At 32.1% G+C, this 22800-nt stretch overlaps 1 protein-coding gene across 2 annotated transcripts in view; it reads left to right on the top strand.

Annotated features, from left to right (window-relative positions):
* LOC142326733 (folliculin-like) overlaps window positions 1-22800 on the top strand; it is a 33170-nt gene that overhangs the window by 5805 nt on the left and 4565 nt on the right. The window contains exons 2-5 of one of the 2 annotated variants that reach the window (XM_075369386.1): window positions 9513-9687; window positions 11345-11482; window positions 14597-14800; window positions 22278-22344. In XM_075369386.1, the coding sequence (XP_075225501.1) occupies window positions 9544-9687; window positions 11345-11482; window positions 14597-14800; window positions 22278-22295 (504 nt within the window). In that variant the 5' untranslated portion in view covers window positions 9513-9543 and the 3' untranslated portion in view covers window positions 22296-22344. Of the gene's footprint in view, window positions 1-9512; window positions 9688-11344; window positions 11483-11659; window positions 11818-14596; window positions 14801-22277; window positions 22345-22800 lie in introns of those variants that run through there. The other variant, XM_075369387.1, reaches the window with a different exon arrangement.

Below are 22800 nucleotides of genomic sequence, written 5' to 3'. Positions count from 1 at the left end.
AGTGACCACAGACCAATTATTATTTCTTTGCTGTTGACCGCAAGGTGAATAAAAGACCACAGAAATGGATTGTTAAAAAGGCAGATTGGAACAGTTACTATAAAGCCTTCCCATCATAGTTTGACGATGGTGTAGACACCACTGATGAACTTATCTCTTTTCCATCCCTGATACTTGAGAATGCTTATAGATATATCTCAAGATGTCCTTTCGTTCCTTGGTGGAATGTTGATTACCAAAATGCTATTAGCAATGACGGCAGGCACTGCAAAAATTTAACCGCATGCCTACAAATGAACATCTAGATTTGTACCATGATGCTAGAGCGATATGTCGTCAGGTATTCTTAGACACTAGGAAGAAATCATGGAGGAAATACGTGGACACCATATCACTCCCTCGCCTACTTTGTGCTAAAAGATACATGCTGTTGGCGGATCACCGAAACAATCCATTCTCGGAGTTCATGAAGGAGAACTTACATCACCTTCTGCAGTGGCAAGTAACTTGGCAGAAGTTTTCCGTTCGGTGTCCCTCACCTCATCATATAGTAATGAATTTCAGAGATATAAATTTCAGATTAAACTATTATCGTTAAACTTGGTGATTCAGTTGGTGAATTAAACATTCCATTTTCATTCAACGAGTTGTCACACACACACTGAAAAACTCATGTGACACCTCCCCTGGACCTGACAACATTTGTCTCACTATGCTCTCACACCTTCTTTTTTTTCAATGGAGGAGGGAAAATCTGCAACCAGAGGACCAGCAGCCCATACTGCTGGGTGGGTGTGGGGTTTCCCGTTGAAGGCGAGGATCCACTAAAAACTGTCCCCACTCACAAAGTGGTGATACAACCGCTGTTGGGTTTCACATCATCACCACCCATGATCATGTGTACAACCGGTCTTGTCCTCGAGAGGCAGCTTCCAACATCCCCTCGAGGGCACCCAGCAGCAATGATCCTGTTGGACTCCCACTGCCCATCCTCGAAAGCTGGCCTTCCACCACCCCCCTCGAACTGCACACCACCCAATCATCTCACTTCTTCCATCTTTTTAGAGAGGACTCCCTGGAACCAACTTACATATAGGTCCCAGCCCTCTCTCTAGCCTGTCATGATTTCTATTACTTCTTCAGGAACGATCATCCAGTCAAATGGTCTTTCAGATTTCCATCTGGGCACTTTAAAAACGTGTGCTCGACATCATTCTTGCAATATTGACAGCGACATAATTCCTTTCTCTTTCTGGAGTGGAGGAAGACATTGAACGACCCATGTCCCGAAAGCCATTGGGCTGTCCAAAAATCAATCTCCCCATGTCCTCCGTCGAGCCAGGTCTTGATACATGGGATCATCCTGTACATTCATCTACCTGTGGAGGCCGCATCCCACCTCTTTTTCCACTGACCATTCAGTGCAATCCTGGTCTCGGTATCTCTCAGAGCATTCCTTGGTCATTAAATTGATTGGAGGCATACTGGTCAACACCAATACAACCTTAAGTGAGACCGACTGGTATGCCTGGACCACTCTAAGGGCTAGTCTGCGGTAGATACTAAGCATCCTAACCCTGTTTCTCTGAATCCTTAGTGCTTTGACCCATATAGGAACCACATATAAAACACGGAGAGAACTGTGGAGGCAATCATTCTCCTCTTCAAGGCTTGGGGCCCCCGACGTTCATCATTAATCTAACAACCGCCGAGGATACCCTTTCCACCTTCCTGCACACCTCCATGATGTGAGTAGTGAACCCCCTCGTCTCACTGAGCCAAACACCTAAGTATTTGACTCTCCTCAAGGAAGTCGCATCCATGCCCTCCAGTGTAATGGCGAATCGAGGTATCCACCTCCTACCCATCATCAGGAGGATCTCAATCTTTTGTGGTGACACCATCAGACTCCTTGCCTTCAACCACTTTACCAAGTCTCCCAGGGCTTGATTTACATGAATGTTCACCTCTCCGAACGTCCTTACTGTCACCACCTCAGCGAGGTCGTCCACAAATGCCACCAGCAGGAACATTCCTACATAGAAGGCCATTGTAGACCTTGTTCCATAATAGGGGGCCCAGGATTGACCCTTGGGGCACCCCTTCTCACACCTTCCTAATTTGGCACTAAAACATCTATTGTATATAATAGTTTATTCTCCTCACAAGTCTTCCCTTCGTTCTGATCAGAAGCCATTGTTGTACCGATATAGTCTCACTTTGTGTGATGAAATGAAAATTAGTATTGTGGGTTGCCTATGTAAACATTTTTTGATGTGTTTGTTGTCCAGTTTACTGAGTTTTATTATGAGTTCAAGTTTTTTTCTAACCCTATTTCTCTAAGTATTGCTATAATTGTATTTTGATGTCTTTAATAAAAATGCGTTTCTATAATGATGTAATGTTATTGAGAATAAACCTGCCTCATTCCTTAATCTTGCAGTTGCAAGTTACAGTTCTAAAATCTTTTGGAAATCAGGAAGAAGTGATGTCCAAACACTGCAGTGTGCACTTTTATGTTAATAGTGTAATGAGTGCATGGTGCAGAGTTAAATTTTGGCTATAATAATATGTAGTGGTTTTCTAAGCACAGAGACATGTAAATATATCTTATGTCATGATACTTCTACTGTTATGAGTGCTATAAATGTTTTATAGAAACTGTGAATGATATAAAATTGAGAATATAAAATTATATTCTTAGTATAGATATCACAATTAAACTTCAAAAATAATTAACAAATTTTGAACAATTACTTGATGAACTTAAATTTTTTCCTACTTTAATATACTATTGTAGATAAGCTTAGGATCAGGAAAACACAATATCTAAATTTCGGAAAGCAGATTTGGACTCAGGATTACCTGTGCAAGGTTAGAGTGTTATCATGACGTGTTACCAGTATTCTAGGTCAATTAGCAATCGGTTTTGTGAGTTATGGTGATCTGTTCAGATGCTAATCCTTTCTATGGAGAGAGTTTAGGATTAAGGTTAGAGTTTTGTGGAGAAAGATATAAACTAACCTTAATAACCATCAAAAGTCTGACTCTGAGTCAGCCATTGAAGATGACTGTTGGCACTCTTCATTAGGTGATAGTCTGCTATACACATGACTAATACCACAGAACATTTGGTGTATTCTCTTCAGTGACTATATTTCTGTTAAAACATAAATTCAGCCATATGTCCTATGAGATGGTGTTAAGTATTGTCATACCTTGGTAATTTATCTCTAACCTCTTTCCACAAATGTCCTAACCTTAACTCAACCTGTCTCCACTGAACAGATTAGCATCTAAACAGGTTATCTTAACTCACAAAACTAATTGCTAATTGATTAGTAGAATACTCATAAGGTAGGCGTGGGCTTTGATCTTGCATGTGTCATCTACCTACCTAAACTTGCTTTCTGACATTTTGACTTTATTTTCCTGATTCTAAGCATACCTACAATGGTGTATTAAACTATGAACAAAATTAAAGTTGATCAAGTAATTGCTCAGAATTACCAATAATTATTTTATGTATCTTGTTAATTTTTAACAATATGATAACTTATGAATTATATATTCTGCTAATAAGAATTATTGTTATAAGGTTGTCTGCCTTTTTTTTCTGACATTTTGTATGTAAAAGTTAAGCCTACAATTATATATTTATTTGCAAAATTTTTATTCCTTCACAAAAGTCATGTACAATTCAATTAGTGCATAGTAAAAGCAGGACTTTAAAATATCATAAAAATAAGCAAAGGAGTGACAGTTATGTTTTGAAATACTGTGGTTTGTGTTGATGGCAATATTTTTCTGGTATGAGTATCAGATACTTGCTAATATACATGCTAGATTTCGTTTTTGATCAATTTGGCTACAATTTTTTCAAATATACATAGTGACAGATAGTGTGTGAATTCAGTGTTTTGCTTATAATTCAGGAGTTGTAATTAAACCCTGAAAATAAACTTATTTTTTATAAAATTTGATTAGTTTAATAACACTGTCTTCTGGAGTTATCTTACACAGATAATTTTGACATATTCTTTTATGTTTTTTGATCCTGAATCAAAACTTGTTTTTGAGGCTTTCATTTGTTTTGTAATTGCCACTTGTAAAAAATAAAAATTGTTTAAATCATTTACTTTCGGTATTTAGACTAAACACTTTAAGATTTGTTGCGAGTCATTCTTTATATTAATTATAAAATATTAATGTGAAGATATTTATAAATGGCTCAGAGTGACTAATGTGGATTTACATCATAGAATAACATTGATACTAACTGTTTACTGTAACTCATTGCCTCTAGAAAACTAAATTTTATAACTGTAATAAGATTTAATTAATAGCCAGCCTTTTTTTTAGTAACATCATACTTTATATAATTACACTAGTCAACAAAAAAACTTTTTCCTGTATCTGGAATCATACATGGTCTGGAATCATTTTAACTAATTTTGGGGTGCTGAATTCAAAATTTTTATCAGAATTTGTGTAATGTCATGTTTTTTTTAAATACATATGATTTATTCACCAATAAATGCATAACCACTGTGAAATAAATTTATAAAAAAAATTATTATTTATGTGTATTCATTTAAAATTTGGTTATATCAATAAAAATGTATTCAAACATAGATAAATTGAAATACATTAATGCAATTCTAAAACACCAGTTTCTAAAAGTCTAAATCATTGGAAATGCCTTTAAGTAACAGTTTTTAAAAGTTTAAATCATTTGAGTTGTCTTATCTTTAATTTTTAAAATATGTTGACAAACTTTTTCGCTTGTACGATGTTTGATCAGTTTCTCTTGAAAACTGAAAAATCAACAATAGTTATCATTCCAGGATCCCATCTTCCTTGGTACAAATGCTCCATGATCAGAATATCCTGATGGAAATGCTCTCATCGCTGACAGATACCAAATTTTCATGGAAAAAGTCTATGTGGGAATGTAGGAAATGAATTATTAATGACATCCTACATCCTAAGTATTTGTAGTTTTCTAACAGCTTAAAAAAAAAAATAGTTTCATATTTTCTGTTTCCTAAAAAACCACCAATAATGTCTTTGAAGGACTTCCATGTAGCTAGTTCACTTTTCGCTAAGTTTATCATCAAACATTGAGTCCTTAAGCAGTTTTTTGATTTGCAGACCTCCTTGAGCTTAGTATCACTCAGTTTAGGATAACTTATTTTTAAATGATTAAATCCTGGTCCATCTTTGTCTAGTACCTTTACAAAATTTTTCATGAGTTCAAGTTTTATGTGAAGTGCCATCTGTATGATTTTACCATTCTCAATTAATGATAAATGCTTTACATTTTTTTTACCAGATACAAGTTCTGCTGCAACGGCCAGTTCTTTACTTGATAATAACTTTTTCTATCACAAATATCCCAAAGACAAAGAAAACAATATTTTGTAAACCAAGAAGTAATGCAACAACTTTCAGTCACTGCAAATTTGCCACACGTGCTCTTTGTATTTTATTGCTTCTAATATTGATGCTGTAGTTTCATATATTTCTTTCATGTCGACTGCATAAGCTAATGGAATGAATGGCTGTTTGTTACCATTATGCAATAAAATTGCTTTCATGCTAACTTTAGAAGAGTCCAAAAAGACTGAATTCTAAGCTCTTTCATCAGGCTATCAACATCAGTACAAATGTACAATGAATTTTTCATAGTAAAATAAGTTGAAAGAGTTATATTTTGTATTCTCAATGTAGTAGCTTTTGTTTTACCTGCTAAAAAATTCCACTGTTGCAGCAGTCTAGACTCCAGAACTTCAGCTCACTGCTTCGATAACTTTAAATCGCGAACAAAAAGTTAAGTTCATGTTTTTTAATTAAATAAGGAGATTTGTCATCAGATACAGGAAGAAATTCTTCAAGATCCTCTTCATTATCTGCTTCATGTTCAGATTGTTTTTCTAGCAATGTCAGATTAGCTGGTGGTACAGGTGCAGGCAATTCCTTTCCGGGTGTTACTGTCTGTAGAGCTGAGGATACATCTGCATATTTTATGAACTTTCTATTTCTGAATGAAAATCCAAATATATTTGTCATACAAAAGTAGCAGTCGGTGAAGTGGTCCTTAGGTTCATGTCAAACCATTAGTACAGCAAACGGCATGACTCGTAGTTTCTCCTTCAACCATTCACTTAGAGTTACTGAACACAGTATGCAAATAACATGAGGCGCCCAAATTTTATCTTGATTCTGTAGTGCACAATCAAAATAAAATGTATAAGCTGTTTTTATGAATTCAGAATTAGTCTTTCTTTGAGATTTAGGCATAAATGTACCACAGACATAATAAAAATTGTCTGGGATGATCTGAAAATCCACAAACTTTTGCAGAAGCCATGTTGTAGCAAATAAAAATGAGAAAAATCACTTTTGTATTATAAAGAATTGTTGAAAATTTAAGAAAACACTAATAACTGTGTGAAATAGAACACACAGTATAGAGACAAGTGAAGCTCAACTGATCAAGATTTTAAGCTCTATAGTAGGCAACAATAGATGTCTGTATGATTCCATCATACAAACATGTTTGTACATGTCTACTTTTCTTGATATAGGGTATATATTTATTTATCAGTACATATGAGTATATTTATTTATACAGTGCATTTATTTATTTTTTTATATATTTCTTTATTAAGTATGTGTGCATATTGTTTAAAAGTAAAAATACGAACACTATTCTTAATTGTAACCATTAGTTGATCAGAATGAGTGTATTATAAAATTTTTTTACAAATTTATGATTTACTTAAAACTTGTACGTGCTAACACAATTTCAATAGCATATTTGAAATCAGCACCCAAATTACAGTGAAAAAAGTTGTGTAACATGTTGGGTATAAATTTTGTGTTGACTATTGTTATCAATCAATATTTTTACTGTGAAATAACCCATACCAGAGGATCAGTTTTGTTCTCCCTGTCATGCGAATACCGTCATGAGTTTTGTTTTGCTCCTACTTTATATATCTTATACTGTTGTATCTTTAAGTATCTTATACTTTATGTATCTTATATATCCATATACTGTTTTTTTGTGTATTGTTAGTAATTTATATAAGAGTGCCTTATAGTTTTTTTAATTCATTGTACAGTGTTTGTCATGTTGGTGAATTAATTATAAATTCAAAAAAGAAATATTAACATCATATGACCTCTATTTTGGATATAAAGAAAGAGTTAGGACAAGTCTTTGTCCCCTCATATCTTTTTTTTTAAACCTCCGGGCCCATTGTTAGGTATTGCTTCACAGGATGAGGTAAATGATTTGTAGCGTATGAAAATATCATGCCTGACTGGGATTCATACCCGGGGGACCTCCGGATGAAAGGCCGAGATCACTAGTAAATTCAAGAAATCTATTGCACATTCTAATCTTCCTTCAACCATAAGACATATTGCATACAGTGGAATAAGAGTTCCTGTTCCAGTTCTGCTAGAAGCAGAACAACAATTTAGAAGACATTTTTGGTGATGGCTATGGTGTTTTAGAGAGAAATAAAGAAGAGGATCCAGATTTCCAAGCTGAGAGCTCTGAATTTCACAAAATTTACTCAAGCAGAACTTATTGATTTGGTTCATGATCTTAATATATATCTAAAATGTAGTCAAAATTATTGTCTTTAAAGTTAAAAAGATTGGATCTTCTTGAAAATGACATTAAAATATGTTTTTTCATGTCAGACAGATAGAATTTCATCACCTCTTCTACTTACAAGATAGTGTAGTGTATTTCAGTGAAGTAAATTCTTTTTTGGATTTACTAACACAGCATCACAATTCTATGGAATAGAAATTATTTATAGATTCCTCTAAAATGAATTTGAAAGCCATCCTTCTTCACATTGGAAATGAGAGATCATCAGTTCCTCTTGTGTATGCTACACAAGTGAAGGAGACGTGACAATATGACATTTTTACTGATGATGATACAGTATGAAGTATTCTTGGCGCGTATATGGAGGCCCAAAAGTGGTATGAAGAATGTGTGTCTTCCATTATTACACATAAAACTTAGTTGGATAATTTTTTTAAAGCTATGGATCATAATACCCTGGTCACTTTTACTCTAAGAACAAGTCTCCCAGGATCAGTGAAGCAGAAATCAAAGAAAGAATATTCCATAGGCTATTACTTATAGAGAGCTATTACTATAACTTTGAGAGGAGTTTGAATAAATCTGAGAAAACAGCATAGTTTCATTTCAAAAATTGTTAAATCATTTTTGGGCAAAAATAAGTCTAAGAATAAGAACTATTTAGAATTGCTGAATGAACTTCTTAAAGACTATAAAAAAACTGGGATATAATATTTTTTTTTTAAATGCACAAGTTGCATTCACATTTGGCCTTTTTTTACCTGACTATGGCGATGTAAATGATGAGCACAATGAACACTAAAACTAGGATATATCAATGATAGAAACATACTACTAGGGAAAATGGAGTCCAAATATGCTTGCTGATTACTGCTGTAGACTGAAAAGGGACATTTCAGAGACTGAATACATGAGAAAATGAAATAAAGCCAGGATTTCATACTTTAGGCTTTATAATTCATTAAAAAATCAGTTTTTTAAATGCATGCTGCTACAAAATCTTGCCCTCAATTCAATTTTGGTTTGGAAATCTGAATCACACAAAAAATACTATTAAGACATACCCTTATTGAATGCATGGGTAATTATAAACAATTACGGGATCTTTGAGTTTGATGAGATTTGGTATATGTCTTATTTAGGGCCTAAGTTATTCGTTAGAATTGAAATTATTCATCGAGAGCTACTTTCACTCGATTACATTCTTTGCAAGTTACACAGTAAGCTTAAAAAAAAAAAAAATAGTAATTCAAATTTTTACTTTTTATTTGTAATACACATAATTTTGTTTCAATGAGATTAGATTCACTTAAGACTAAATTAAGTTAGGTTAAGCTTAAGGTATAGGTTTTGGTAAATCTTTTATATACATTATTTATGAAGTAAATAACTTGGTTTAAGTGGAATTTAATTGAGTTTAGTTGGATTTAGGTCAAGGTTAAGTTATGTTAGGTAACTAATGATTTCAGTGTACCAAACTATGTAATACTAGCAAACATAACCTAACACTCCTTAACCCCATCTCATTAAGCTTAAATATTAAACTGATCAATTGTTGGCTGATTCTATCACTATATACAATAACCAGTGTATTTAGTCTGAATGTATATTACACATGTACAATGTTGAATTAAAAATTTTTGGTGAGGGTACTGTGCAACTTAGGGACATAACTCGGGTGATAGGCATTTCCAATGATTAATTTCAATTGTATAACTTAGTCCTAAATAAGGTATATCACAAATTTAATAAAAATCGGAGGCAAGTCCATAATTGTATATAATTACTGGAATTTTTCATAGCAATAGCACTAATAAAAATGTTTTACTGATGTTTGTTGTCTTTTTTATATTGAGGTTTATCTGTTTCCTTTGAGCAGGTTAATAAATTATTTTACTAATGATTATGAAATGAGTGCTGTCATAGCAATTTGTCATTTTTGTGATCAGCATGGCCCTAGTGTCCTACTTAATACCAGAGTACAGCATGGATCTACCAATTATTCGCAAGAATGTAGAGTACCAATATCATCAAATGCTCATTCAGTTTGTAGTGTGAGTAAAATTTTTTAGATCTGTTTAATGGTTATAAAAATTATATTAAATTTTATATTACTAATACTAATAATAATAATGAATACAACTACATTATTTATGACATTAATTTTTTTATTTAAATTTTTAATATTTTTTAACATATGACAAAAACAAACACAAAATAGATTAATATTCAAAATGCTAAAAATTGTTGTAAGCGGATAATGAAAAAAGAAGGTTATTTTGTTAAATGTTAAGCATATAAAGAAAGCTGGCATTTAATGTAGGTGAACATTTTGGCATTGTTACAGAACTTAAAATTTAATCCTTTCAATGTGTTAAAGTAGAAATATTGTTGCCTAATTAGAAAATTAGGCAACAATATTATTAATTTAATTACATAATATTCATAATAAGAAAAAATCTAGAATGATTTGTTAAGAATAATAGTTTAATATTACCACAGATTCAATCCTGTGCTAAATTAGTTTGTCTTGACGAATCATACAATGTACAGAATGGCTGGGAAGTTGCTGTACCCCCAGAAGTTAGAACTAAAAATTTGTAATCGGTTATAAATGAAAAATTCAATATAATAATGAATTATTTTATTTACTCAATTGATACATACTATTAATTTTAATGATCTAGTGAGTCTGTGTGTTGCACTCACAGTTCTATAAGTTACCATATCCTCTGTTACATGTGACGTAGGATTTCTGGTGTTATATTACAGAAGGCATCCCTAAAAAAGTTGATGTATTTTCTAACTGGTTAATGCTAAAAAACTACTGAAGTGATATCTTCTCTATAACAGAACTCAAAGAAAAAACTAATAAAAAATTTCAAATAGTTGGTTAGAACAGTAAAACATTAATAGAACTCTTGTTTGTAAGGGTGAGTATATACTATCTCCTAACCCTCTAATAAGGATTGAAAACTGTCAAGAAATGTATATTAATTAGATAATTGTTTGGGATTTTAACTAATTCCTTTATGTAAACATAAATAATTTATTTTAGATTATCTGTTTAAGTACTGAATTATAAATTGGTTAATGTTATTGAATATAATAAAACCTTAACCTGGAAACACGCTATGTCACTAATCTCTTCTATAATTTGTGCATTTTGGTTACATTGTAGAATGGAAATGCAGAGTATGTGTGCAGCTTTGATCCTTTCAACACAACATTTGTTCTTTATGTGTTTTCCAGTTTTATATATGATCTGATATTTCTATCAATTAATGACCAGTTTCAGCAGTGACTGTTATAATAACTAGATAACTGAGAATATAAGTCATGCTGAATACTTTGTTTCTAAAATTTTATCAAAAAACAGGAGAATTAAGGATTGAAACAAAAATAATTTGCTTCAGAGTTTGTAAAATATTTCAATTTATTTGTTTTTCCTGTTGCATTATAGAACAGGTAATTTGTTCTTGCAGATGAAAGAAATTGGGTACCCATTTCAATTATATATTTTTATATGAACTTTACTCATAGAATCTACTTTTTTGTAGCCATGTGACTGGTTTGATGTATTTTTCTATCAGTGCCTACCTCTTAGCTTCAAAATATTTTTTGCAGTCTACAGCCTCAGTTTTCTGTTTGTTATTATGATACTTCTTATCAGTCTGTCAATGACTAAACAATTCTTTTTCTTTGTTTTAGGCTTGTGAAATGGTTGGACAGTTTGTGAGTGTTGATCAAATTACCCAAGTACAGTATGTCAGTTGCCAGTTACCAGTCCATATGCCTCAGCTTACATCATGGTTGCAACATATTTGTGTTCGTAGCTTAAGTTGTGAGGTAAAATGAATTTTTTTTTTTTATGGAAAAAATGTTATTAAATAAGTTAATGATTCATTGCTATTAATTTACCTGACTTTTACCCATATTACTGATTATAATTTTTAGCAGATTTCCAAAAAAATTGAAGTTGCTACTGCACCTGACTGCTTATATATATGTGACCATTTAATTTAGGTGGCCATGCTTATGGAGCTGGTGATGCTGGAGAACCGCGGCCAATCCAATGTCCTGGAAATTTTTCATTCAGAAAGATGCAAACTGATGAGAGCAAAATGTGCTGGTGTTCCATCCTGTTGCAGCCAAACTTGTTCCATGAGATTCTTCTCTTGAAGGTGTGGTATTAACTATGCTTCCAATATCTCTAAATAAGTGTGCATTCACCGGTCCAAAATAACACACACACACATATATATGTATATATGTATGTATATCATTTTTCTTTCTGCTCTACCAGACGCAAATCTTAACCAGTTTTGACGAAAGTTGGTGGGGTGATGCAAACCTATTGGGAATAGAGTCTTATTGATTTTCAAGCAAGTCAGTTCATAGGAACCAGAGGTAGAGCTACTAAAAACAGGATTGTTGAATATGTTTTCAAGGTTAACTAAAATTGGAAATCTGTCCTTTTGATGCATTTACTGTGACAAGAGGTTTTTTTACTTATTCTGGATTAGTTAAATTATTATAAAAAATATAATAAACATTTTCCGTAGGTTACAAGAAATAGGATCCTGCTGCAGCAGAATAAGATTGGATGTTTGAAATTTTAGACAGCCCATCATGAGGTTCTGTATTGCAGTTGTTATACAGAATGCATTTTATATATTTTTTTCTTTTTTTTTAGTTGTTTGGTTTGATGCACTTTACTGTGCCAGTTTCTTACACAACATATTCTGACATCCTATGTCATTGATTATTTGCTTCAAATATTCTAATACTTGACATTCTTTTAATAATTTTACCTTCCTTCTGGAATCAAATTCACCAATCTGGATATCTTAATATGTGATTTAGTTTTGCCCTTCTTTCTCCAAGACCGTAACCATTACACTCTGTACAAATATTTTTAAGAATTTACAACTAATTCCCAAAGCTGTGTTTGAGATCAGAAGATTTCTTTTTTTTAAATTAAAAATCTCTAGGCTAACATCAGCCTGCTTTTGATACCTTCATTACTTTGGCTAGTCTTTGTAACTTAACTTCCCAAATAGTTACCTATTCCATAGTTTCTGGTATCCTGTACTTTTCTAGCTGTATTCAGTCCTTCATTATAATTTCTTTCACAGTTCATTCTTTTTTTTTTTTTACCCTAGTTTAATTTCAAATTATACTACTTCAGCAATGAATCAATACTATTCATTACTTTTAACTCATTCCTAGATATACTCAAAGTAGCAGTATTCAAAATTTTCTTTTAGTTTTTTTTTATTATTAATTCTTTCATGGACAATAAAATAAAAGGTATGTCATTGTGTCACTCCTTTTGTGTTGGGAGTTTTTCACTCTTCACTTTCTACTCTTATTGTAGTTGCCTGAGTCTTGTACAAGTTATAAATAACTTCTCCCCCCTCTCTCACTCTGTCTGTCTGTATGAGCGATCGTGCATGTGTGTGCGTGTGTGTTAGTTATATTTATATATACTCACACACACATACACAAAATACATTTTTTCAAACTTCTGTTTTGTACATCAAGATACTGTTCACCGTCTGTGATTGCCATATAGGTTGGCTTTGTTTTTCAACCTTCCATCTAAAGTAAATGAAATAAACGAAGATGAAGTAGTTAAGAGTATTAAAATATCTCTTACGTTTTACATATACATCCATTTGCTTTCTACTAATATTTTCTTTTGTGATAACGTTTTGGCTGAACTACAATTTTGCTTAAGTTTTAACTTTGTAACATTGCCCTTTAATCCCTTTGTTCTCAGTTTTTCTTAACTTAAACTTTCTATTTCATCCTTCTTCCACATAAGAGTTTTATATAAAAATTGTATTATTTTTTGTTGATTTTGAATGTAGGGTTTATTAGGCTTTGATTAGATTATAACAAAATTAATTAATGAATTATTTTTTTTCCGTGGGTAGGTCTTCAAGGACCTTGCAAGTATCATTTCATATAGATTCTTTCTTTTTCTTCCAGGAGTTGATTCTTTGAATCTGTTTTTCTTCAGTCCATTCTCCTCTGTTGAGTTTTTCTTTTCATTTACAGGAACTTTTAATTAAAAAACTTTCTTTTTGTATTGTTTTCGATCTAGACAATAATTTCTGCAATGTTAAACTTTTGAGCTCTTCATTCATCTGTTTAACATAGTCCCCTTGACCTTATTAATTCCAAAGTTTATTGAAAGTATGTTTGTTTAGTCGTTATTGGTTCATTTGGTTCATGTGTCTATAAAATTTTAATAGTTTTCTTATTGTTACTTCCAGGTCTTCACTTGTTTATCTGTTCTGTTTCTACTAATTATTTCTCCAATGTATTTAAAATGGTCTGTGATCAATTAATTCTGTCACCTTGTTTCTATTGTTTTTTTTTTTTTTATATTTACTGGCACTAGTCATCATTTCTGTCTTTGAAAAGTAGATCTGCAAGCCTATTTTTTTGGCTACTTTATTCAATTGGTTGATTACTTCTTGTTCTGATTCTGCAAAGAGTACTAAGTCATTGGCAAAAGCTAGACATTCAGTCTTAATGTTCTGATTCTTTGTTCCTATTTTTGCACTTGCCATTATTTTCCCACAAGGTTTTCATGATTTTATCTAAAAAACAAAGTTGAAAAGCATTGATGAAACATCATCTCCTTGTCTTAGTTTTGTTTTTACTTGGAATTATGGTTTTTTGATCAGCTTTGTATTTTTTTAATGAATTAAATTAATTTATTAATTAACATATTATTTGTAATTAATTACAGATTAAATAGACACTTTACTCTTAACAGTTTTTTCTCTATTGTTAAAGTCTGAAAAATATACTGGATAATTTCCAAAACCTGTTTCTGCTTAAATTTTTTGCTGTATTTAAATAAGGTAATAATTTAAAAAAATTCATTTACAATTAATTTTTTTACTCATTTACTTTGTATGGATAATACTACTTTTTTCCTTTCAGGTAAATCCATGTCTATTCAGTGAAAAAGAGAATTGTGCTATGTCCATATCATTCTCTGTTAGAGATGCGATGTCGCGTGGTTTTTATAGATGGTTTAGTATTGTTATCACTATGAGAGATCTCACATTATTAGCAGCTTCCTGGCAGTTTCTTTATCATGTTATTAATGTAATTATCTCTCAAATAAAGGACAAGGCGCTTCAGGTAAATAATGATGATCAGTTATATTTATTGTTTTATTGCTTATAATATTTGGTTTATTCTAACTAGATATCTTAAATAATTAACAAAAAAAAATACTAAATGTTATATTAAAGTGACATTTGCTCCTTAGACGAAAACTTCCAAATAATATGGTGGAAAATGTAACGTATACATTTTCTAAATGATCTATGGTTAGGCCTACTAATATATTATTGGGAAATCAAATAAATGATTTATACTTAATAAAAATAGCATCAAATTTTGTTATATTATAACACATTACTTTAAGTTCTCTAATTACTGTATATTTTATATCTATTTACATGCATTATATGCATTCCCATTCCACAAATTGCTCAACTCGTAATCAGTTATATATTTTTATTTCTAACCCAGTTAGTAATTTCACTTTACAGTTTCTTAATTTCTTTTACTCTGAATAACGGGTATAATAGAAATTGAAACCATTTTTCATTTAATTCTTTGTTTAAGATAAAAATGATATTACTTAAGTATGTTAAATATGTAAGTATGTGCCCCTTCATTAGGCACAATGCATTAGGATAGATGCATACCATATTTTTTTCTGCCATTTTTTAGTGGTAAAACTGAGTGAGACTGAAAGCACAGAGGAGTGCTTTCTTTGCTCCCCACTTATTGTATACTAGTGCTTATTTGTTACTCTTAAGCGTCATTTGTTCTACCCTCTTGTCCTACTGTTTTTCATTTCGTAGATGTATTGCGCCCTCTTGTCTTGCTTCTTTCATTGTACTTTTTCTTTATTTCGGGCAAGATAAGTACTCCATTCAGTTATGAAGATCCAGAAGAATTGCAAGAGTTCATTGTGTATTATTTGATGAAGTTATGTCATCGGAAGAGGATTTAGGTGATGACAGGGATACTAACTGTGAGGATTTTACCCAAAATTGACCGGAAAATTTTGATACTACTGTAAGTGATACAGATGAAGAAATTGAAACACCCAATAATCTTTTCTATATTGGAAAGGATGGTACACTCAATGGCATGTAGTTCATCATTTTTTGACTCACAACGGTTAGACCACAAAATATTCTATGAGCTAGTAGCTTACCTGGTGTAGTTAGAGAAGCTGGAGCAACACTTACTTCATTTCAGTCATGGAATTTTCTTATCTCTAATAATATAATCAATATGATTGTTTGATACACAAATCAATCTAATGAAATAGTCCAGGTAATTGTAACCATGAATGAGATGCCGAACTTACTGATAATATCGAAATAAAGGCATTCATTGGATTGTTATACTTAGCTAGTACTTACAAAGAAACAGAAAGTAGTAGTTTACAACAAAAAACAAACACCCAATCACAGCAATCGTTAACAGTAAAACGAGCCAATCAGGACAAGACAATATGCTGACGCGAAAATTCAGCGACCAATCACAATGCAACAAAATGGCGTCCGTTTACGACGGTAACCAAACTATTTTCTGAATTAACAAAGCTATTAGAAATTAATATAATTTCCAATTAACCACAAATAAACAACATAATTAAACAGTTAACAAAACATAACATCGATAAAAACCCACCAAAAGTGGAATTCAATCAAGAATAACCACCTGATAACTTATGGCCCAGATAGCTTAGACTACCCAAGCTAAAATAAATAAAAATAATTATACTAAAATGAACCCCTAGTTATTAACAAAAGAGCTGTTGTTTTCTCCCCTTTTTTGTGTAGCGGATTGATGAGGGCTATCGATCAGTGTTATGGTAGTTCTTAGGTGCTGATAAACAATTTTGCTGATCTTCCTGCATGTTTCCAGATCTCTTCAAAAGTTTGACGTTCTCCCGCTGCTTTGTAATTCTTCATCTTACCCAGTGCGTGGTACACTTCTTTTATTGTGGCAGGTTTGATGTTTTTGGGCTGTTGGTGTTGAAGTTTAGGAGTTCTGTCGGTTCTTTGTAATTTGGGAGTTTGTTGAAATATTTAGCTAGGATTTCCGCATTGTCTTTATTTTATGGGCCAGTTCACCGTTTTCATTCTTTATTAGTAGGTTTGGGGGGGCTCATATTTTCGGAGCTGATTTTTGAAGGTTTTGTATAGTCTCATGACTGTGTTTTATTATTAATTCTTCTTCTATTGACTTCATTGTGTCTTTATGGTGTTTCTTTTTATTCTCCTTAGAATTTGGTTGGTTTCCTTTTTGTTTTACTAGATTTTGGAAAGATGTTTCTGATTTTTGGGGTTGGTGAAATAACCATGTTTGATGTTTTTCTCCACTGTTTCGTCACATTCACTGTTTCACCATTGATATTTTTTATGGGATTTTATTGGGCCTAATTCTTTTGCAGTTTGTTGACTTCTGTTGTTGTAAGGTTGTTGACTAGATCTTCGAGTTTATCCAAGATTATTTTTTTGGTTGTGTTTTGGTAATTTTCATTCCTGATTAGTTTGGTAGGGTCCATTTTTCTTTTAATTTTACAGGCTTAGTTTTGTTGCTTTGCTTGGGAGTAAGTTTAATTTTAATTTTGATTATACAGTGTATACCACCCGTATATAGTGGTAAAGCCCGTGTCTGCTTCTTAGAGGACTTTTACATTGTAAATCTTGTGGTGGTGTTTGTCGATGAAGACATGGTCTAGTTGCCATTCTCCTTTAGTGTAGTCGGGGTGTTTCCGGTTTTTCGTTTTCTCTTGAGATAAATGACTTTCGAGATTAGGTTGTGGTTTCTGCAGAAATCAATGACTCTCTGTCCGTTTTTATTTGTTTTCTTTTGGGCGGGACATTTTCCGAGGATGTCGCGATATCTTCGTTCTCTGTCTAGTTAAGCATTGAAGTCTCCAACTGTTTAACATGGTTTTGGGGGATGTTATTTCACGGGGGTTAGGTCGAGTAGATCCCACAACTTTTTTTTGATTCTTTACGATCTTTTGAAGAGTTATTTTTATTATTAGTGGGTACGTGGTCATATATTATAGTGTAGATTTTATTAGATGTTTTTAAGGTGAGTGTCTTGTGGGCTTGCGACTTGAATTCTTGTATGGAGTTTATTATTTTGAGGCTGATAGAAAGCCTGTTCCAAACTGTGGGACATTTTTCATTACTCTCTTCCCAGGTATACCTTTGTAGATCCTATATCCTTCAGATTCTATGGCATCCTGGTCGATGTTTCTTATTTCCTGCAGACCCATGATGAGAATTTTGTGTTGGTCCATTAGGCCAGTTATTATTTTTAGTTACCAGTCTGCATGAATGAGTTTACATTACGTGTGGAAATGTAGGTAATTTGCTTTGGTTTGATTTTGGACTTGTATTTTTCTTGTTCATGTGTGTAGTGTTGGGGCATTCCAATGCTTCTGATCTATACCCACCGGGTTGGTCTAGTGGTGAACGCATTCTCCCTAATCAGCTCAGTTGGAAGTCGAGATTTCCAGCATTCAAGTCCTAGTAAAGTCAGTTATTTTAACACGGATTTGATACTAGATTGTGGATACCGGTGTTCTTTGGTGATTGGGTTTCAATTAACCACACATCTTAGGAATGGTTGAACTGAGACTGTACAAAACTACACTTCATTTACACTCATAAATATCATACTCATTCATCCTCTGAAGTATTATCTGAATGGTAATTACAGGAGGCTAAACAGGAAAAAGAAAGAAGAAAAGTGTACGAGATGATGAGGACATGAAAACCTTTCATGGTTGACTGTCAAGAGGTCACCTGTGGTGGGACTAGATCCCGAGTTACAACTCGAGATGTGATCTAGTGAGGTGTGATTTGATGATAAATGAAGTTTTAAAGTTTGTTTAGATTCAGTTCACCGGACAAATTTCTGCTATTTGTTCTGAACATATCCAGGTGTACCTAGTGGAAATCTGACTTTTGTTAAAATTGTTACTTTGAATAAAAGTTACAAAGTCTGTTCCTAAACATTACACTCGTTCTTGGGGATATTATATATTTTTGAAAAATCTACATAATGTCGCTAAGAAAAACAAAATAATATTAATTAATAATTCGTCGGTTTATCCTTTATTTTTAGCAACAGAAAATTTAAAAAGTGTAACTGTTAAAAAAAACCTAAAAGAATATATTTACTTTCATATATTATAAAAGTGTATATTCATCTGTTTTGTTTTATTTTGATCATCACTTCCATTGTGTAACATGATCTTGTGTTAAAATAAACAGGCAGTTTTAGAAGGCTCTTCTATTGACTTACCATAGTATCTACTTATGTTTATCTCTCATTCTAGTTATGAAGTATCAGTTAAGTCTATAAAGCCTATAAATTGTGCGTGTGCGTGCATGTTCAAAAAAGACCCAACTTATGTATTAAAAACTTTATTAACATATTTAAAAATTTATTTACTCTTGTTTATTTCAAAGTAGTCCCTGTTACTAGCAGTACACCCCTCCAACCATTTCTTCCATGTTTGGAACACGTTTCTGAGAATGCTGAGCACCTATTGTATTTTTCTGTCATTTGTGATTTGAAAATCATGTTCTTTCAAGTTTACCTTCAATGTGCCCTGTTGCCAAGCCAAGATTAAAGTGGGTGAAGCACAATGGTGGTCTCGTGTTTTGCCAGGTAATAACAGGTAAGAAGTACCTGATGTATTTTCATGGTGCAACATTCAACTTTGGCTTAGGCTTCTCTTGCGTACAGCATACCTTTTACAGCATTATTGTAAAACCTGTATTTAGAATCCTTTTTTCCTGTCTGATTATGCTGATAGAATTCATAATTTCTGTTATAAAAAATCATCATTACTTCATGTGTGATGTGCTATTTTTGATTGGAGCAACTCTTTGCAATGATGTAAGTCATGGTTTCCATATTGTAGTCATAAACCCAAATCTGTTTCCTGTTATAATAAGTTTTCATTGCCATTGGCATGGTCAAGAAGGTCTTGGACTGATATAAATTCATTATGTATTTTCATGAACATTGGTCAGCAACAAATGTGCAATGAATTTTGGAATGATGCAGTGCTTGCATTTTTCAATTAAAATTGCGTGGCCAGTCCTATCCAAATGTCCACTTCTTCAACAACCTCTCTGACAGTTAATCAACGAGCTTCATGAACTGCATATGTGTAATCATTGTTTGTTGGCATGGAAGGTCATTCAGGAATCTTCATCATTTAGTTTTCTGCCTCCTTTTAAGTGTTTAAGTAATCATGTATTAATTACAACTAATGACTTTTAATTGTTAAAAAGCAAAGAAAAAGATATTCAGTAAGGCTAATGACAAATTACCTTTTAATGATAATTTTATATCTAATTCTGATTGGAAATCAAAGGAAACTTAACAGTTGTTATATCTAAACTTGATACCATAAATAAAAAAGAATTATTAAGGCTTAAAGAAAAATATTAAATAATTGATTCAACTAAGTTAGCAAATAAATTTAATAAAAATTTATTTTATCTATATTTTTATAAAACTTAATAAATTGAGGGATTTTTTATAAATCAACTAACAATTGAGTAATAAAAATAAATGAAAAAAAAATTGACTTTATACAAAAGTTTCATACATACTTATATTAGTTCTCAACATAATCCCAGCCCATATTCGAGCACTTGTATCGTAATACCAGCTTTCTTATTTCTTCTTCAAAGAACGGCGCCCACCAATGTATCCATCCATTTATTGACTCCATCATTGATTTTGAAGGATTAAGTAGCCAGCCAATTATTCAATTTTATAAAAAGGTAAAAATCAGACCGTACCAAATCAATTTTGTAAGAGGATAGTAAAAAATTTGTCACTTGCATTTGTTTAGTACATCCTTAGTACTAGAAGCAGTGAGAGACTATGTATTTCCATTAAAAAAAATGATCACCTTAATTAGCATCCCTCCTGGTTTTTTTCTTATTACGATCATAAGCTTTGTCAACATTTCACAATAAACACCTCTAGTTATTGTCGAACCAGACTTCATAAATTCTACCAACAAAATTTCTTCACGGCTCCAAAACACAGTAACAATCATTTTTTTGTTTGAAATTTTTGGAGATGTTTGGTAAGAGTGTGTAACCTCTGTTTAGAATGTTCTTCTATCTCAATATTAATTAATAACCAAATCTATATCTAATATCTAGCAAAAGTAATGACAAAAATTCTATTTTTTTATTCTGGTATTGCTGAAGAAAAGTCAATATTGCTCTAATTCTTTTTATTTAATGGACATTTGTAGTTGTTTTCACTACCCAATATGGACAGTACTTAGAAAACATAATCTATCTGTAACAATTCCATAAAGAATTGACCTTGAAATTTGAGAAAAAATTTCACTTAGTAATTGTGAAGAGACGTTTATCATGGCATTTTCAATTTAAAAAAAAAATTCACACTTACAATGGAATTTTGCCCTCCTCCATCCTTATCTTGTATAGTAGTTCAACCCTCCCTGAATATTCCTATACCATTCTCTCACAGAACCATCTCTTATTACATTAACATTTACCATAAACTAAGCACATTCGACGATGGATCTCGGCTGCATATGTTCCTTTTGCTTGTAAAACACGTAAGACACTAAGTACCTCCTACAACTGACAGAAGTCCAAAAATCTCCTCCATGTTCCACTACTCAAATGATAACCATTTCGGTAATGAAGTAGTGAATGATATTTAAGTGATATTTCAGCCTTTTTTTAGCCTCCTAGACCACTGTATTGAAGCAATATGGTCCCTCCTAGACCATATTGCTTCAAAGGATGAGATGAAAGGGCAACTTTGTAGCGTGAGAAAAATGCCATGCTTGACTGGGATTCAAACTCAGGGTCTACAGATGAAAGACCTAGATGCTACTACTCATACCACAGAGGCCGGCTTAGCTGATGTGTCTATTGTTATGTGCTCTAAGGAAACCAGTTTGTTTGTAATGCTTGACTGGAGGGAGGTTAATTTATAAATAGCCCTCATAAAAACAAAAATATCATAAAACCTAAAAAACTTATTATTATTACTGTTTTTATCATTTTTGAAGATTAGTAATTATGGAAATGTTAAGTTACAGAAAAGGATGTCTTCAGTCACAACTTTGCCAGTTTCAGTGAGTAAAATAGTTAATCAAAATTGCTAAACTAGTTTTTTTATCAACCTCTTGAGACTTTTTTGACCTTTGTTCTCAGAATTATCTGGCAAGTGTGACTGACTGAACCTATAAATCTAATTATAATTTCTTCTCTAAAAGCACTAAACAGGGATCTTAGCCAGTTAAAGCTTCTGCTGACCTTATTGTTTCTAATTTTACAAATAATATTTAATGTATTTTGAGGAAGTATGTTTTCAGATGTCCTTACATATGTAGGCATTATCTCCATATTTAAAAATTGTGCCCTAATTAATAAAAAAAAAAAAATCTTTTCCAGTGTTACTTAACCTATAATCTGTAAAGTTTATAAAAAGAAGTTGCTAAATATTTAGAACTATCAAATACATATTTTATGTAAAGAATGTCTTGTTTCAGGTGGTGATTTATAACTAGCCTCATTAAATTGCAACATAATATCTTTTTGAATGGGTTAAAATTAGTGGTCAGTATATTTAATACCATACTTTATTTTTAATATCACTTATACTAGTGTAATATATTTAAATATTTTACTTTTAATAGGCTGAGTAATTATAATTATGCTTTGAAAATATTATTTTCAAATAAAAATTATTTACACTCTTTACAATGAAGGTATTTTATAATGGAGTAAAGTCAAGACTCCATTTAGGTTATAGATTATAATAGAGTTGTCTTTACCCCCTTTTATAATCTATGTAAATGATCTTACTTTAGTTATTTAAATTGAACTGATATATGATGATGGCATTAAGGTTAATTAAATGTAATTCAGTTGAAGATAATTATTAGTTAGTTACTACTAGCTAAATCAGTTGTAGATAATTTTAACTATTGGTTTTCATCAAAAAGGCATCCAGATAGATAATTCGTGTTAGTGCTATTTGATTGCAACGTGTTTAAGTGTTAGTAGCGATTG

Source organism: Lycorma delicatula, chromosome 6 (genome assembly GCF_047948215.1).
Source record: "Lycorma delicatula isolate Av1 chromosome 6, ASM4794821v1, whole genome shotgun sequence".
NCBI classification, from domain to species: domain Eukaryota; kingdom Metazoa; phylum Arthropoda; class Insecta; order Hemiptera; family Fulgoridae; genus Lycorma; species Lycorma delicatula.
This window is presented reverse-complemented; position numbering and strand designations above follow the sequence as displayed.